The sequence below is a fragment of the Gossypium hirsutum genome, chromosome A07 (assembly GCF_007990345.1).
Source record: "Gossypium hirsutum isolate 1008001.06 chromosome A07, Gossypium_hirsutum_v2.1, whole genome shotgun sequence".
Classification (NCBI taxonomy): Eukaryota; Viridiplantae; Streptophyta; class Magnoliopsida; order Malvales; family Malvaceae; genus Gossypium; species Gossypium hirsutum.
In genome coordinates this window covers 12,776,750-12,795,549 of record NC_053430.1, presented here as the reverse complement: position 1 = coordinate 12,795,549, position 18,800 = coordinate 12,776,750, and the positions used below count along the sequence as shown (strand labels likewise).

Here is an 18,800-nt window from a genome sequence, read left to right as displayed (position 1 = left end):
TATATTTCTCTCTTTGATCCTTTAACTTTTGTTTTTTTGTCTACATACTGGGACTAATGTAGATGAAGATTTAGTTTATGGACCAAAATGAAAAAAATACTAAAGTTAAGGACTAAATATTGTTTTATTTTATTTTATTTGTATAACGCGTGACGGAAAGGGAAAGGAGAATGAGGAAAAGAATCAGTTGGTCAAAGATACGTGTCCAACCCGTTCATATGTTCAATATATATATTAAAACTTCACATCTATATTATCCTCACGCATATTACTTACTTCATTAGGAAATTTTTAATATTTATGTTTTGTGAGATATATATGTAATATATCATATATAAAGTTCCATACCTATCTGTTCTTAGAATTTTTGGGCACGTGTACTTGCTCAACAGAGAGACGTCTGAGGATAGAATATACGTATATATAAAGAAATATTTATTTATTTATATTATTAGGGTAAATTATGGTAATTGAACTTAACAACTTTTAAAATCAAAATAATAATAATTTAAGCCCTCACATAGTGTAATTTAAAGTTTTGTTTTTGTAATATTAAAGATTAATTTAAAAAAATTATTATATTGGATTTTTAAGAATCTCTATTTTTTATGTATGCACAATCCAATTTTCCTGATAATTTCTGTTTAGTTTTTTTAAAATAAATGGGTCACCAAAAAAAAAAGTAAAATTGTTGAGAGATAATTTTTTTATAATTGAGACTAAATTAACATAGCGTAAAAAAGTTAAAAAGTTAAAATTGTTATTATAGAAGCTAATAGCATAAAAATGTTAAAAGTTAAAAGTTGTTATTATGGAAGCTAATAGGTACGTGAAAGAAATCAAATTCCAAAATAAACAAATAAGCGGCAGCAGAATCAAAGGAACATTTTCAGTATATTTAAACAACAAATTTTCAACTATTACAAGATTCTGTTTTGCTCAAAGAAGAAGCCCTTTGCTCCCTCAGTTCCCAACAAATAGAATTTTAAAAAGATTGCATCACCATTCATCATACATCAATCTCCTTCACAAACTAACATAATGAAATGAAACAGTATATATTATATATATAAACATAAAACTAAAAAAAAAAAGAAAAAGAAGCTTCCAATTCCATTTCCAAGATCCTGTACATATTCTTCTTCTAAACCCCACTAAAGCTTTCCCAACTTTGGCATTTTAAATGTTTCAATCAACATAGCAACCATTATAATAATCATAAAAAAGCTTCAACTTTTCATTCATTCACTCACCACCAATTCCCCCCTTTGCCATTGCCATTCTTGGATTCTCCCTCCTTGAAATTCCTTCTTCTTTTTAAGAAAATGATAAAAAAATTTAAAAAAAGGGGTGTCATTTAAACAAGAACCCAAAGTGTAAAAGACCTCTAAAACCTTTTTTTCTTTTAGGTTAGCCCATTACTGATTCGGAGTTTATTTGGCTATTACTTCCGGCAGGCGAGTTGGATCCGTTATCCGGGACAGAACGTTGTGAGAAGTCCATTAAAAGCTTTCTTTGAACTTCATTGGTGTGAGGGAGACTAGCACGTAAGAGCTCGCAAGGCATTTCACGTCTTATAGCTTCTGAACCAATTACTTCTGTGGTTGGTAGAGACTGGTTGTGCATCGATTGTATTATCGACTCGTATTTGGTGACGCAGTATTTGGTGAGGAGAGTGAAGAATTCATCAAACGATGCTCTCCAGAATGCGTAATGAGGCATTGGGAAATTTCCGGATGGATGAGTTAAGACTTGAGTGGCTCTTTCGAGAACGGATTTTAGAATAACTGAAGCACCATCACCAGCAGGGCTTCCGAGGGGCCTGAACGGTGGTTGTTCTGAAGAACAAACAACAGCAACAAGGCAAGCACTAAGTGAACGGATATCCATGTTGTTGATAGATAGGGAAACGGTCTTTGCAAGGTCGGTAGTTGTTTCAGCTGCTTCGGGATCGGAAGAAAGACCGCCAAACAAGAATCTCAAGTGACGGAAAATGGCCATGCATACTATTCGAATAAGCTCACTTCCAGGGATGAGAAGTTTAAGGTACCTGGTGATAAGTTTACAACCCTTTGGAAGAGACACGATCCTTAGGAACACAATGTCATCTTTGGGAGAACAGGTAACCGCATGTCCGCCTTTGCTAAGAGGATCAACGAGCTGAAGCGATTGTGCTAGACTTTCAAGCAGGATCTGCCGCCTCCGTCTAAGTTGAGCTCCACCGTCTTGGGGCTGACTAGATTGTAAGAGCCTGTCAATATCATCAACATCGAAAAGAAGGCCTAGAGAATCTTCAATGGTGATCCTAGCTGCAAGCATCGGTTCCTGTTCTAGAGGCTTCTCGGTTTTCTGTTCAGAACCTCCATCAACTAATGGAGGATCAATTTCAAGCAAAGGACGAGGTTTACGAATGGTAGGGATGGGGACTTTCCCAAGTGCATCAACATGAACATGCAAATGCTGCTCTCCACTACTGTTACGAGATCGAGAATGTGATTCTTTCAAGTGAGACGGGCAAAAAAGATGTTTAGCCCTGGATCCCGATGATCTTTTGGCAAGACAGGCTTGGTGGTAATAATCATCTACGTAAGGATCGTTACTGTGCGTCGCAGCATGTTGCATCTTAAGAATACTCTCTATTTCTTCAGCGGTCATATGCTTGGATCGGAATTGTACCAACCCACTCTCGTTTTTCTGGCTACTGGTATCAGAACTTTGCTGAGAAAACCGCATGCTCTGCCTGTTTCTTGATGATTTTGTCCGTTGTTCCCTATGATCAGCCGTTCCAAGCATCATTTTATGCGAAGAAGGATGAGGATTATACAGCTGAGATTGTAACGCAGTCAAATGTGCCAAAGATGGTTGAATCGAATGGTGCAGCCTGTGTTGTTGCGGTGACATTAACTGTGGGGATATCAAGCCATTTTGATGAGGTATTTGATGTTGCAACATATGATGCAAAAGACCAGCATGATCTCCATGTAATAAACCGGAATTGTTAACCCAATGATTTTGCGATCTGCTACTAAAAGATAGGCCTGGAGATGTTAACTGAGACATATTACCACCGTAATGCAACCCATGAGATAAACCAGCCAAACGGAGACTAGAGTTAGTCAATGGAGAGAAGGGGGACTGAGATCCACTGGTAAGAGCTGGGATTTTTAGGTGAGGAGGTAAAGACTGCTCACATCTGTTACCAGGAGGTGGGAAAGATGTGAAGGTTGATTTAGATCCAACGATCGGCTCACTAGAAAAGTGATGTGGCTGTGGTTGCTGCTGGGGATATGTGGAAGTTCTATACAAAGGTTTTGGTTCCAGGACAGGAGGAGCTGTAGAAAGATGTGGTTGCGAGGACCATCCCTTGCCTTCTTGAACATCTTCTACATCGAACACATGCTGATCCATCCAATTTAGGTAGTCTCCATCTTGAGACCAATCAGCAGCAGATGAACCTGGAAGAATTTGTTCACAACTGTAACATAAGCTACTAAAAAGTATAAAGAAGCACCATTGAAAGAAAAATCCTACAAATTCATTACTCAACTAAAGATGAGAACTTTATGTTGAAAAAAAAAGGAACTTGAATAAGAATACCAAACTCAAGTTGATCTTTTAGTTTAACAGCCTTCACATAGAAAGATAAAGAATTGTTTGTGCGTGTGTATATAAACATATAGATATAGTGTGTATATAATAACAAACATTCACTTAATTCACCATGAAACTGTGTCTGGATAACAAGAATATAAGTCAGTTGGTTAACGTACCTGGCAGGTCCCTATATTATAGGGACAAACTATACCATTAAAAAGAATCTAATAGGTCCAAACTGTAACAGAGTTAACATTTACTGTATAAAAAAATTTAGAAAATTTTTTTTTCAAATGCAGTTCAATTCCAAACAAAGGATTTCATTTACAAAACCATAAAGACTTAAAAATATTAACTCTGTCAAACAGTAAATGTTAATTCTATTCCAATTTGACCTTATTTGATTCTTTTTAATAGTACAGGGACTAAATTGATCCATTTAATAGTAAAAAGACTAATTTGATTAAATCCCTACAATAAAGGACCTATCAAGTACATTCACTGTCAGTTTATCTATAGATGGGGTAAGTACAAAATTTCAATTTAGTTCATGTTACTAAGTTATGATGGTGAGGAATGCTTGTTCTGGGGATTTTCAAGCAGAAAAATGGAACGAAATTATTACCCTGTTCATTCATTAGTAGCAATACAAAATTATAACTACAATATGTGGCATACAATAAGGCTTAGTTCTACTCACTTTCCCTTGAAAAAGATCCCGATCGATCACCAATAACTCCTGGATTTCTTGGTCCAGCAACAACCCTATTCAACTGTAGAAGGAAGAGAAATACATTAAAATGCTACGAACATGAAGGGCAATGGTAAAAGTATCATGAAATTCCCTATATTAAGAGTCAGATTGTATTTTGCCCCCTGTACTCAAAATTTGAGCAAATTAGTCCACGTAAGTTAGATCAAAGAGCAAACAGGACTTTTCTGTTAAAAAATTTCATCTATTTCTGCTGTTAAAAACTGATCTAGTTGATGGAATAACCAGACTGTTACCAGTGGTGTGCTACATGAGACCAGTTTTAACAGTAAAAATGGATGGGATTTTTAATAGAAGGACCGTTTGCTATTTGATCTAATGTGCGGGGACCAATTTGCCCTTTTTTTGAATGAAGGGGGCAAAATCCAATCCAACTCCTAGTAAAAGGGCCTTCATGGTACTTTTACCAAAGCACAATACACGAATAAAAACAAAAAATTGTAGCAAGAGAACAAAAGAAAGTAAACAAATATGTGAGTATGGAGAATTATGAAATTTCATGAATGCTAAGTTAGATGGATTGAGGGACTGACCTTTGCAAAAGTACTAGCCAGATCATCCATGTCAGACAATGATCCTAAACCCACAACCTGAAAATGAATAACAGGAAAATTAGAACTGAAAATAGTCATATTTCACAATCCAGAAATATCGAAAGTCGAAACAAGATTTGAGTTTAATAGATGACGGACTATTGCAAATAATGAAATCAATATGCATAAGCGCAGAAATTAATGGCATAAATTTCTTCAAAACATGAACAAAATGAAACAGAAAGATAATATTAACTGCTTCATCATCCAAAACAATATATATATATAAAGCTTTAGTTTATGAGCACATCTTTCTTTCTTCGGATATCTCTTGTTAAAAATTAAAGGAACTATTTCTTTTATCACATAGTACCCTTAATTTTGAATTCCAACATAAAGTAATGTGTATATGAAGTTGTATTCGTCGAAAATAGATATCAAGAGTAGGATCTTTTCATGCATGTTAACATCCTCAGAATGATAACACCTTTACAAAAGGGGAACTTCAAATGGATAGAATATTGTCAAAAGTACTATGGAGGCCCCTGTACTAGGGATCTAATTGCATTTTGCCCCCTCTACAAAAAAACAAAAAAAAGGGCAAATTAATCCTTTTATGTTAGTTCAAAGAGCAAATTGGTCCTGTTGAAAATTTCATCCATTTCTACTATTAAAAACTGGTCCTTGTACGTCAGCATAAAATTTGTCCATTTTTTATACTACAAATGGATAAATTTTTTAACAAAAACGACTAATATGCTCCTTAAACTAATATATAGAGACTAATTTGACCCTTTTTTTGAGTAGACGGAACAAAATGTAATCTGACTTCTAGTATAGGGGCCTCCATGATACTTTTACCATAGAATATCAATTCACCTCCAAACCAAAAAAAACCTCCATTCGAGCAAAAGTATTTGGAACATAAGCCAATTGCGAAAGTGTAAACTGTCTTACAACATTACATAAGTACACTAATCAAACTTCTTATTAAACTTTGTAAACTTCAAATTCGAAAATAACCAGGGAATAGAACACAATTAAAGTTCAAAATGTGTTCAACAACATAGACTAAAACACAAGAGATAAGTACAAAATTGAAGGCCAACCAACTCGACGAAGATGTTTAAGGCCTAATCAAACTCCAATGTAAATAACAATTTAAGGTCATAACATAGGACTTTTCATATCATGGAATGAAAAAGTAGCAGCATCTAGAAAGCAATGCGGAAGTAACAGTAAATATGCCATAGAGGCCCCTTTAAAAGGAATTAGATTGCATTTTGCCCCTTATTCAAAAAAATGATAGGTTAGATATAAAAACAATTTGATCTTTTTGTTAAAAATTCCATCCATTTTTACTGTTAAAACTGGTCTCTGTACGATGTACATGTGGCAATTATATCTAGTTATTCTGTCAGACATGCAAAGGACTAAACTGCTAGAAAGACTAATTTGCTCGCTTTTTGAGTAGGGGGCAAAATGCAATCTGACTGGAGGGCTGCACAATGTGTAACCAAAGGAATAAAATCTCACCTCTCCTCTATCAAACAAATGGTACTCATCATCTTCAGTGGATGCAAACACAGGAGAATCCTCTTCAGCATCTTCTAAACCCCCCAAGTCCACTTCTTCCACAGCATTTTGACCAAAAAATTCGTACTGGGATGCATCAAAAAGAGCATTATCTGCAAAAAATAAAACCATAAAAGAATAGCGATTAAACAATATAAGCCGATGAATTGATACAATACATCTCAACAAACCATCAAATAAACAAAACCCTACAATTAAACTAAAAAAACCGAAATTTTTGATTTTTTTTTAAAGAAAGGTAAATCAGTAATCTAGCAAAGACAGTAAAGCTATAACGTTTGGTAGCTGAGAAACAAAAAAGTATAGATCCAAACTTTTCATGGAAATTAATTTTCTTTCGCATCATAAAAACAAAAACAAAATTGAAAAAAATAAAAAAAAAAAACTGAGGAAGCTTGAGAGAAGCTGCTGGGAAGTTTACCATCGGATCTCTCCATATTTACATAAAAAAAAACTAAAAAAGAAAACCCTAAATACAGCAGCAGCAGCAACAGAAGAAGAAGAAGAAATATGAAATTTTATAATTTGGGGGAATTTTTGTTTTGAATTAAGATGGAGACATGAAGGGGGAGAGTGGCAAGTGATGTAAATAAAGGAGGATTAAGAGGGTTTTTTTTTATTTAAGGAAGGGAAAATAGAAGGAAAAAAATGAAGAAAAGAAAGAAAGAAAAATCTCTCTCAGTCTCTGAGAGAGAGACGGAGGAGATGAAAGAGAAAAACTGGAAATTAATAAAAAGGAGGGTTTGGTTTCTTCTTTCTTTTTTTCTTTTGGTTTTTGGTTTCCTTTATTAAAACAAATATTAAATAAAAATTTATAGTATTTTTTTGGCTAATTATATTTATAATTTATATGTTTATATAAATCATAATAAATAAATAATATTATATGTATTTAGCCAATAAGGTCTAAGAGATCTTTTTAATATTTACTAATATACTCATAAATAAGAAATATATAAACAAATACAATGTAAAATCAAATTGGTACTATTTATAATAGATGAAGAGTTGAAAAGAATTGGGTAAAATTTGTCCATGGTATTCATACACATATTGAGACCCAATGACCCATAAAATAAATCATGCTAGATTGTTTCGAGATTTATTTCAACTTAAATCTCACTACGTGTAAACTCTTTTAAGTTACTACGGTCTAGTTTTAGATATATTTTGGTATTTGGTGGTGCTTAGTGTTATCAAAACTGGACTAAAACAATGATTAAACCAATTAGATCAAGTATTAATCGGTATATGGTTCGAACAAAAGAATTTAATTGTCTTTTAAGTGAATCGCTTGAAACTGATAAAAAAATTGAACAAACATGTTGGTTGAAACCAATAAATTAGTTTTATTAAAAATTTTAATGACTTTTAACATTTTATGATTTTTTTAATCCAATCGATTTAACTATTCATCTTATTTTTAAAATGATGCTTGATAATATTTAATTTTAATTATAGTGAATTTGAATGTATATTATTTATAATTATAATTTTACTTATAAATATACATTGTATATTTAAAATATTAATGCATGTATATCGTATTTATATAATTTTTATGTTAATATTCATGTTTTTATAATTCTTTCAAATCTATAAAATATTAATAGTGTTTTTATTTAATTTTAATTCTAAAATTTAGATATTTTAAAATTTTAAAAAATAAAGAATTAAAATAATTGGTAGCTTGAGTGAGATGAATTGCGTTTTGTGTTTTCGTACACTGATTGACACGTGTTGACACTGAGAAAATGACTGATTCAGATTGCTACATTCAACAAACAAACAAAATAAATATATACGAAAACAAAATAAATTACAAAAAAGAAAAGTTATATTCTTTTTCTCTTTTGTCTCTCTTCACTAGTTTTTTTTTAATTATTACAGAGAATATTCTAAATTATTAAAATATAGAATTTTAATTGAAAAAAATTGGATGTAAGGAATACATATTGGAATTTCAAGATGTTTAAGATTTATATTTTAATAAAAGAAAATTAAATTGAATAAATGATGCTTTTGCAACAAATTTTTTATTATTATTATAAAAAATCAGTAAATTTAAATTGTTTTTTATACATTAGAAAACGTTAGGCATGGACCAAATTTAATTTTTAATGAAATTTATTATTGTACTTATATCATAGGGGTACGTAAAAAGAAAAGAAAAGAAATTTTATTTGGGTTTAAACAAATATCGTAAACTTGTTTATAAAGTAACTATAAAGTCAAAACATGCCTAATCTAATTGATTACCAAATGGCTTATCTTTATGTTTAAGTTTCATTACATTTGCTGCCAAAAATTTAAAAAGTGTTAATTACATCATTTTCCTTTTCATTATTTTAACACAAATTTTAGATTTTATTTAGACGAAAAAAATTAATTCAAAGATTAAAAATCTAATAACATTAATATTACATAATTTCATTAAAAATTTTAAAACATTCTTTTTAATAATATAAACATGAAAGCTACCGCATCATTATCGTTAAAATTAATAATCCAATCAATTCATTATGCCTTTTATTTATGCTAAAAATACCCGTAAACCCTACACACAATTTTTCATAATTAGTTAGCAATAAAAGGAGAATTTTAGTAACAATATCCGAAAATTACTTTCAAAATTATTATGTATAATAATTTAACTTTCATTTTAATGTTTGAAAATGATAAAGAGCTCTTTTATTATTACAAATGATAAAATTAACTAATGTGACAACAACATTAAAGTAACAATGAAGATAAGTAGACATTCAAGACTTTCGTCTTTATCCTATCATCCAAATATTAATAAAATATTGAGACCAAATTGACTTATCATCAAATTAATTACTCTGATAACTAAAACATCTTATTGGTTTATTTAACTTTCTTATCAAAGATTTCCATCTTCACTTTTCCCACCTTTCATGCCAAACTAGTACTAGCAAACTACTTGAGTTCGACTTGAAAGAGACTTGAACTCGATTTAGTAATTATTCAGCTAAACTTTAGCTTGTGCTATCGATTCTGCCAAATTTAAACTTAGTAATACTTGACTCGAACAACTCACAAGCTTTATTGAGCTTTTCATTTTTAATATTATTAAATTACATTATTGCCCTTAATATATATTATTAACCTTAAGCTTAATTATAGAGCCGAGCTCAAGCTTGAATATGAAAATTGATAAACAAGCTTAATCAAGCTCGAGCTCGAGTAATTCAATTATACCTCCTACCAAGCTCAAACATAAAAGTAGATATTCAATCGAGCTCGAACCAAGTATCGAACTTCAAATTTTGAGTTCAGCTTGAGCTTTAACTTGCCAATATTCAAGCTCAGGTCGGCTTAGTTACACCCCTAGGACTTGGTATACACATCTATTTAAGCTAAGTTATCCATACTCCTAGGTGAATATCAAATATACCAATATGTCATCAATCGAACCATGAGTAGAGTTAATAAAAGATTTGTTATCAAGTCTTCAGGTCAAACTAGTCCTGGGTTCAATCCCTACCTCTACCTCTTCCCCTTATCAAATATATATTTACACAAACAACACTGTATCTCCAACAAATGTATATTCGAACTTTTTAAAGTTTTCCGAATCATACACGTCCAAATAAATGTAAGATGAAAACTTGGGTTAACATCAACTCTTAAGTTGTAAGGAAACAAAATTTTGGTTCAAAACAGAATATGCTGATTGCATAAATCTATATAATTAATCAAAGAACTGATTATGTTTTGTAATAATCCAAACTAACAAGAAAATCTCAGGGGAAATTAAGTCTTATATATAAAAAATATCCAAATGAGGAATAAAACCTGAGAGTATGTTTAAGAGAGGAATGCATATCATCTTCTTGCAAGCTATGTCGTAGTTGTTCTTTTCTTTCGCATTGTCCAGAATGCAGCATGGTAATGGTTCTGCAAAGAGTATCATAATCAGGAAGTTAAAATTTTAGGACACAACATTTAACTGTACAAATAGCATTATCTGTGATGGCGGCTAAGCGCAACAATTGGGTATGATGTTTTTTGGTGTCTTTGATTGATGTTATAATGAACAGGCTAATGACATGTAAGAATAGGCAAATGGGCATGGATGAACTATTTGATTAGCAAAACCAAGGTAACATGGTTCTTGATGTCTTTGATTGACATATATAATCAACCGGCGAAGTACATGCGAATCATGGGCAAACAGACAGTGATGAACAGTTTGATTATGAACATAATATGGAATCACCAAAGGAAGAAGAGCACCATTTCCATTTAGATATAATAAGATAGAATGTGACACCTGGAATGAGAATTAGTGGAGAAGGTTAAAACACTTACTTGCATCATGGATCGAGGATTTGTAGTATACGTTGTTTCAATGGTCTGTTCTTTCTGCAGTCATGAATATGACGGTATGATTGAATACATGGCTTGGCCAAAAATTAAAGGGAAAAAAAATTATGGGACATATAAGAACAAAAAGGGTGTACAAAATATTACCTCTAACTCGAATCCGTAGTGAAAAGCAATCTTCTTTACATCTTCCAAACTCAACTCAATTGACATATCCTAAAGTGCAGATAAAGGGAGAAAAAGGTAAGGGAGGGAGATAGAATAGTAAGGGGCACAGTAGCAAAAACTGGACATCTGTCTTTACAAGCTAATTGAGCTTGACTCGGGAAAACACGAACTCCACTTAAGTTGAGCTTGATTTCTCAAGGGAGCCAAGCTGAGCTTGATTTCTCAAGGGAGCCAAGTTTGAGTATCCTAATTCATGGCTTAAGTTGCCTAACTCCTAACTTGAGTTGCTCGTGAGCCTAATCGAGTTTTTTATTTATTATTTTAATACATCTTTTTATTATTTTTATTTAGTTAAGAAAATTTTCAATTTGAGCTCATATTCATGCAAAAATAATCAAGTTTGAGACCGAGCATGAGAATCAAGCTCTTTTTTCACTAGGTAAACAAACCTATTGAACAAGCTCAAGTAGTTTGGTTTTTATCTGAAATCGAGCCTTTTTGAGTCAAGCTTGAGACCGAGCTTCTTACTGCTTAGGCTTCACTCAATTGCACCCCTTAGATGAGTGGAGCAAAACATTAAGATCAGCCAATAAAATTGCTTTGGCATAGAAGTGCTCAGAATACAACTTACGTCTTCCTGCCCGTACATGTCTGCAAAGTGATACAATAGAGGTCCGAAGTTTATCCAAACCTGCCATCCAACCAATTGTTTAATCATTACACCAACTCAAAGAAATGTTAAAGGCAAAATGAATAAATCAGTGTTAAGGGTAACTCACACCACCCTCCTTCAAAATTCTTGATATGATTTCAATGTACTCAATGATGTTGTGCGCCGTGTCAATAAAGAAACAAGTCACAACAGCATCCCAGACTCCTGTAGACAGCATACATACGCTCCATAAGGTTTTACAATCCGATATACATATGCGGTACAGCTAATATGCACATAAGTACATCCATATATATGTATGTGCCAACAACTTAAAAACTGCACTCCTATTGTGGAATGTAGCCAACCCACAAGAACCTCCCCCATTGAAGGATTAGTGCCATTATTGGATAAGTAACAACAAGAAGATAGATTGCAAACCTAAAGGGTCATTTTCAGCCACAAAGCGGCTGGTACTCTGCTACCATTTCAATCAGTTTTAAGGAAAGTAGTCCTACCACACCTAGGCCTTAAAGGTATGTGTTCTACTTTATATGTACTACTATTCTAGTTAGTGTAATTAATAAATAAGGAGCATATGGTATAACATTCATAGTCAATAGACAAAAATTACAATATACATGGAATAAGAAGCGCCAGTAACTTTACCAATCTGGCTGGAATCGTTATAGACTTCAACAAAATCCCCACCACACATAGAAAATCCTTCAGTAATCCCTGCACTGCCAGCAACCAGAAAAGCCAATGGCAACTTAGCAATGAAATTCACATAAATATTATGAAACAAAGAACCTCAATGGAATTGACATAAGTTTTATAAGCAGAAAGACAAAGATTTGTCCATTAAGTTTTTCGTAGGCTGATAGGTTCTAAACAATAAACTAAGCCTTTGATATTCATAGACTCTATTATATAAGATCATTACCACTGGGAGTTTCATAAAGAAAAAAAAACTAAAAAAAAATTAATAATGGACCATCAAGGCAAAATGCTTCTCCTAAGCTCTGGAGTTGACTTGGAAGGTATATTGCAAGGAACAGGTTCAAGAAAAGTAAATTACATAAAACTGTAAAGCATTTATAGGGAAACCACAGAAGTAAACAATGGCTTAATACCTCGCTGGATGAATATCTGGTATTGAAACAGGACGATGTTGATCATTGTCTGAAAGTGAATTGCAATTGCTGTGGATCCAAGGATATATTGTCCATTGTCCAGTTGTTTCAGTACTGGAAATGAAATAGAACAAATAAATTTTATGGCTCTTGGGATTTGGGAAAAGGAATAGGATAGACTTAGCAGAACACGCATCTTTACAAAGGGATTCTAGTTTGCATAAATGTACTAGAGGTAAAGTTCTTACTGATTAAGAATAAAACTTGAACATATCATCATGTAGTACGAAAATTCATTTCCTTGACTTATGAAACCTGTTACATGAGATGAGAAATCTCAAAAGAACAATGATAGCCTCCGTCAAGTCAAAGAAGTAACGGTTTGACATAAAATACATACCAAGGCATGAAATCTCTAGGGCTAGCCGCCCAAGTCCAGCACCAGGAACTAAACATGCAGGAGGGCTGCACAACAAAATATATGGTTTTACTACAATAGTAAAACAAAACAGTTACATACCACAACATAACAAAATACAGTTACAAAAAATATGGTTTTCTTATCAGTCATATTAAGATTCGTATACAAGCAGGAAGCTCAAGGTCTATCTGGATTCTAATCCCAAAATTACCGCAATATGAGTGGTTTGCTACTCTTGAAAAAAATGCATTTTCTAACCAAATTGAAAAATAATGCTATCATCCCAATCATTAGACAAGTGAAAAGAAAATTCAGTATATATAAGGACAAAGTCCAAAGTAACACATTAAAGATCCGTACCTCTCTTTGGAGCGATTAGGAAATTGGGCATCAAGTTCTTCAAGAATGGGCTTATAGCACTGATTTCGTTCTTTTTCTCCCTGCAATAAAGTAATAGTTCCACGTTTATCAAAAGAACTTCTACAAGTTTTTCCTGAAACCATCCATGGTGACTCGAAACTTGAGAACCATTTAAAATAAAATATAAAAAAGTAATACCTCTGCTGCCCAGTCTCTTACAATATTTCTTATTATGCAACGCACCTGAAGAAATAAAAGAAATAAACATGAATTACAACACTTTTTTTTTGCAAGTTTAAACAATGAAACATATTTCATGCTAAAAATTCCAAACCAAAATTCTAACTAAGACAGCAAAAAGTAAATTAGGACAAGTCTATATTATTATAAGACCTTCGTGCAATACTTAAAGAGATAAAACTAATGGATATACTTAGGACTAACAATTTAATTCAACACTAACACTTAACAGCAAGAGCATGAACACCAACAAACCTTATCAACATCAACCAATGGAACATTTAACTGCAATGATGGATCCAGCCAGTCATGTGGAGATGAAAATGCCTGAATTTAAAAACAGATAGGCAGAGATAATTAGAAAAGAACGGCAAACAGAAAATAGATTGAATATCACGCTTCAAAAAATTAGACAATGATGACAAAAGTGCACAGATAACTTGCTTCAGAATCTGCCAATACAAGAATGAAAGGAAAAAGCGTTTTAAAAAAGAAAAAAAAAACTTTTCATAAGACTCTTCAATGAGGGGCCCCATGCAGCCCTAATCATTTCTAATATACCCAGCCTCAAGATGTCTGCAAATAGTAGTTAAGAAATTCTATTAACTTCTCTCTAGAAAGGGAAACTTCCTATCAATGATCTCCAAAGTTGTGTCTGTATAAACACTTGTATGCATCACATGAATGCATTTTGATCAAACAGACAGCAACTATTCCAAACAAGAACCAGAGTTTACACACACATCTTACAACACAAGATCAAATAAGAAGAAAAAGGAGGGGAAGGGATGAGGGACACAGATAGAAAAACATAAAGTTCCCTACTCCTAAATATCATAGAAATATGTAACTATAAGAATTAGGGAAAGCAATTATTTTTCTCTTGGTTTGGGGTAATGGGGAAACCACTCTTTGAATGGGAAATTATTAACCCAGAAGTTGAGCCAAATGCTTGGTTGCAGAAAGAAATCATGATAGATCAGAAGATGCAACACCTAATTAACTAAGAACTTGTTGAATCTTTAAGCACCTTTTTACAAATAGAAGAACTAAATTTTCATGTAGCCAACATCCAACATCTCATTTGTCTTGGCGAAAGATAAAAACAGCATGTAAAGAATAAAATGTATTACATTCCCATTAGAATCAGCGACATCGTTGCTGCAACATTCAGCTATCTCATTGTTATTTTCCACTTCTCCAGCACCGCTTCCAAAGATAGGCTCATGTTGCTGTTCGCTTTTCACCTCCTGCAGCTATCTACAAAAGTCAAATTTCTAAATGAAAAGAAATAAATCAAGAACCAATCAAATGGTGGAGTTTTGATATTTATTATACAAATTAAATATATTTCACAAAAAACTGGTGAGTGGGCACCTCTGTTGTTGGATTGCTCATTATGTTGCTTTTTTCCTGAGGACAAGCTTCAGCATGGTTAGAACAACACATTCTTCCGCTGGTTGATGCAGACTGACAAGAGGAAGCATTTCTCTCCTCAGAATGGCAATGCCCATGTTCAAAGTTTTCTAGGTGTGGATCCTTGCAACCATCCACATCCTGGCTCATATCTAAAGGAGGTTCAAATGCCTGTCAAACAGATTTTAATAATTATAGCCTTTCGAGTATATTATCTTCCAACACAAACTAGTGGAGAAACAGAAATGTACTCTGACACACCTGAAGCATGGTAAATATGAAATACGAATTCAAAGAAATACACCTGCACCAAGAAATGTGAGAAATTATAATTTGTTAAGATGTCAAAACCATATTTTAGTTGAGATACACAACACAACAGTTTTCTTTTCCTTGAAAGGTTTAATTAGGAATATAGTCAATGCACTTGTACAAATTGTTTAAAAGAAGCAAATCTAGTCTGTGTACTTTAACAAAAGTTTCAGTTAGGTCAAAAATAAGTTTCAAATTAAGATTTAGGACCTGTTCGGGAACCAGAAATTAAACCACAAATAAAAGCAAGGAAATAGAAATTTACCTTCTTAGATTTTGGAACTTAGAAGGATAGTGGGGCAACAAAGCCTAAAAAAAAAAACAAATTGAGACATAATAAAGCAAGGATAATAAAGGTAACCATTTAAGAGCAGAACAATTTGGCACAAAAAGTTCCTATCACACTGAAGATCTTGCAGCAAAGAAGAATATTTAAATGACTGCATCCTTGTAGATAAGGCCAGTACATTTCCAAGCAACATTACATATAAAGTATGATGAAGTAAATAGCAAAACACCCTATCGGAATACTGAGAAAGAAAATAGACATAACTGGACAAGAATCTCAATTTCCAGTTTTCTTTCGTTGGGTTAAAAAAATACCCTTTGCTTCCACCCTTCCTAACAGCAGCAACTAAGACAACAGCTAAGTCCAATTTGCTTCATAGCAATAGGTAGGCACATTTTCTTTCTAAAAGCATGTAATTAGTCTCAGTTATGGTTAGATAGAATGTTACACCAAGCTATCTCAAGCACTTTTCTCAGGTTCTGAAGTCTGAATCAGGGAGGCACATTTATAAAATGTCTCGGAATGGAAAATTCTTGCATCCATCTTTATAGTTGCCTAACTGTGAAGCACACCAGAAAAAGATTTATTAATGTCAAGTTCAATAAAATTCCCTCACTGTTTTGCTTTAGATTTGAAGGTAACCTAATAACTAAAAAGACCCATTCCTGGTATTGAGCATATATTTTTAAAAAAACCAAAATTTCGGTTCCTCCTTTTCTCTAAACTAACACCATAATGAACATGGTCTTGAGCATGTTATAGTGATAAAAGACCATAGCCAACTGTGTACAAATTTCCTGAGATCAGTTGCAGGCAAAAGTAACTTTTTAGAGATTAGTCAAGCAAGAGAGAGCACCTTGTGAGCAGGCGGAAGCTTCTTAAATGATTTTTCATATCTTCTGACATCCTCTTCAGCAGCCTCTGGATAACTGCATAAATTTTCCATGCAAGAAAGGGGAAATATCATTGACAATTGAAACAGGGTTGGCACTTGGTATGGAAAGTTAGAAACTGTCTATTGCTAGAGATAATTGCTAAGTTAGCACTATATTGAATAACCGAACCCTTTTCCTCATTTAAGGTCAGATCATTCCTTTTAATACTTGCTTTAGCTACAGAAACAAAATGGAACGAAGTGCATTTGAAATATAAAAGCACATACTATTTTTGCAAAAGTAAAAGCTCTTTGTCAGTAGAAATTAGCATGACTTGTTGCTTTTCATTTTAACCACTGCTACTCTACGTATTGGCAGTTCACAGCATTCCTTAGTTTTATACGAAACAATTATATCTAAGTATAACATTTCAGTCATGTTTAATCATATATTTTCTGTTTTTTTGAAGCAACAACAAGAAAATAACAAATAGCTAGTAGCAAGCAAAATCAACAACCAAAGAGAGACTAAACTAAGCATAGTATTCACAACCAAAAGCACATTTAAAATAATTGACGGCAGACTACAACCAAGTAACAACAACAGAATTTGTACATAAAATATGATAACTAGAAATCTAATACTATTTTCGACAGGGCGGAAAAATCAATAACAGCATATGTAATATTTTTAACTCAAAAATATTAACTCAAACATTAAATTAGAACGTTTTCTTTCTATTTTTTCCCTCTCTTTCCTTCCTGCCAAACAGAGTGTAAATATGCATACAAATGTAATAAAAAAACATGAAATTAGAAGAAGAAAATTACTTCAAGCACGATAATCAACAATATTTTATACTTCACTTCAAACTCTTTAAAGTACCGAAAATTAGTCCCCATTAGCTTAACCTTCAAATTTAAAACTTAATTTTAAGTTTAGACATCGCAGTATACTATATTCAACTTCAATGGAACTGCAGCCGAAATTAATTTTATTTATAAAAAAAAAACTAAAAAATCATCGTTTCTCATTATACCTTTTCCTTTAAAAAAATGAATCTACTCAAACTGATTCAAAAATCATGCGAGACTACAGAGAAAACTCATAATAATAGAAACAATAAATTCAAAAAAAAAGAGACAAAAATCGAAGGAAAAAAAAAGATACTTGAGATAAGCACTGATAATACGGCGAAGGGATTTGACTTCAAGTGCTTCTTCAAGCTTCCTTTGACGACGTCGTTCTTCGTCTTCTTCAATCTCCATTGCCCTCTTTCTTTTTTCCCTTTCGCTGCTTCTTTTTCTCACTGATCGCCAATAAAAAAAATGAATTTTAATTTTTTTTTAAATGTTGCTTTTGATAATAAAGCCCTAATGTGCACAGTGTAGTAGTGTAAGCGTACGACTGTTTTACTGTGAAAATAAAGTCAAAAGTGAATTTTTTTTCCCCTTTTAGCCTAGATAAGATATTTGTTTTAATTTTGCTCTTTTTTTTTTGAAAAATTTACCTTTTTATAGTACCTCTCTAATTTCTCTTAAATATTTAGCAAATCCATTTTTGTCAAGGGTGATTTGTTTTATTGAAAATAGTTTTCCAAAAATAAATTTTGAAAAATAATTTATCTTTTAAAAAAGTTAATATTTTTTTGGAGTTTAAATAAATTTATATAAAATATTTTTTTACTATTTGGTATATTTTTCAAAAATATTTTTAAAAGGTTATTTTTAATAAAACAAACATACTGAAATTTTCTTATATTTTCATTATTTAATTAAATTTATTTTATATATAAATTTATATTTTACGTAATTATTTATAAAACAAATATAACATAAATATATTTTTATTTAAATATATTTATTATAAAATATTATAGTGCAAATTTCTTTTAACAATTGATATTTATTTTTTAATATGAAAATATTATGTAATAATCATTGTGGTATAAAAACTTAATAATAAATAATGTTGAAAAAATATGGAGATCACATATATAATAAGTATAATTATATATTATTATTTACTATAATAAAATATTAGTTCAAATTAAAAGTGATCTAATTTGGTTAAAGTTTATTGGACT

General features: G+C 32.1%; 2 protein-coding genes across 6 annotated transcripts; both read right to left on the bottom strand.

The window, feature by feature from the left end:
* Positions 1–875: 875 nt before the first annotated feature.
* LOC121202900 (protein PAT1 homolog 1) lies at positions 876–7,456 on the bottom strand. Of its 2 annotated transcripts, none has more exons than XM_041117593.1 (5): positions 6,917–7,456; positions 6,436–6,587; positions 4,900–4,956; positions 4,295–4,367; positions 876–3,455 (listed from the first exon to the last, which is right to left on the bottom strand). In XM_041117593.1, exons 1-5 carry the CDS (start codon positions 6,930–6,932, stop codon positions 1,411–1,413), a joined length of 2,343 nt encoding a protein of 780 aa, XP_040973527.1. In that variant the 5' UTR covers positions 6,933–7,456; the 3' UTR covers positions 876–1,410. The 2 variants fall into 2 exon arrangements, with proteins under 2 accessions (XP_040973527.1, XP_040973526.1); XM_041117592.1 differs by having other exon boundaries at positions 6,881–7,261.
* Positions 7,457–10,052: 2,596 nt separating this feature from the next.
* LOC121232127 (carnosine N-methyltransferase) lies at positions 10,053–18,067 on the bottom strand. Of its 4 annotated transcripts, none has more exons than XM_041117588.1 (18): positions 17,885–18,067; positions 16,696–16,768; positions 15,816–15,859; positions 15,500–15,542; positions 15,200–15,409; positions 14,956–15,078; positions 14,078–14,149; positions 13,781–13,825; positions 13,583–13,662; positions 13,202–13,266; positions 13,050–13,116; positions 12,802–12,915; positions 12,335–12,408; positions 11,793–11,890; positions 11,645–11,704; positions 10,993–11,061; positions 10,831–10,884; positions 10,053–10,416 (listed from the first exon to the last, which is right to left on the bottom strand). In XM_041117588.1, the coding sequence occupies exons 1-18, from the start codon at positions 17,980–17,982 to the stop codon at positions 10,360–10,362; spliced, it is 1,446 nt and encodes a 481-aa protein (XP_040973522.1). In that variant the 5' UTR covers positions 17,983–18,067; the 3' UTR covers positions 10,053–10,359. The 4 variants fall into 4 exon arrangements, with proteins under 4 accessions (XP_040973522.1, XP_040973523.1, XP_040973524.1 ...); XM_041117589.1 differs by having other exon boundaries at positions 14,956–15,072; XM_041117590.1 differs by lacking the exons at positions 15,500–15,542; positions 15,816–15,859.
* Between the last annotated feature and the right edge of the window lie 733 nt (positions 18,068–18,800).

Excerpts from the sequence above, each read along its gene's own strand:
- LOC121232127 (XM_041117588.1), bottom strand. The coding sequence starts at position 17,982 with ATGGAGATTGAAGAAGACGAAGAACGACGTCGTCAAAGGAAGCTTGAA. Across the intron at positions 15,410-15,499 it reads TCATATTTACCATGCTTCAG|GCATTTGAACCTCCTTTAGA; the intron begins GTGTGTCAGAGT and ends TCTGTTTGACAG. Across the intron at positions 13,267-13,582 it reads CCTAATCGCTCCAAAGAGAG|CCCTCCTGCATGTTTAGTTC; the intron begins GTACGGATCTTT and ends TTTGTTGTGCAG.
- LOC121202900 (XM_041117592.1), bottom strand. The coding sequence starts at position 6,932 with ATGGAGAGATCCGATGGTAAACTTCCCAGCAGCTTCTCTCAAGCTTCC. Across the intron at positions 4,957-6,435 it reads ATTTGTTTGATAGAGGAGAG|GTTGTGGGTTTAGGATCATT; the intron begins GTGAGATTTTAT and ends ATTCATTTTCAG. Across the intron at positions 4,368-4,899 it reads TGGCTAGTACTTTTGCAAAG|TTGAATAGGGTTGTTGCTGG; the intron begins GTCAGTCCCTCA and ends TTCCTTCTACAG.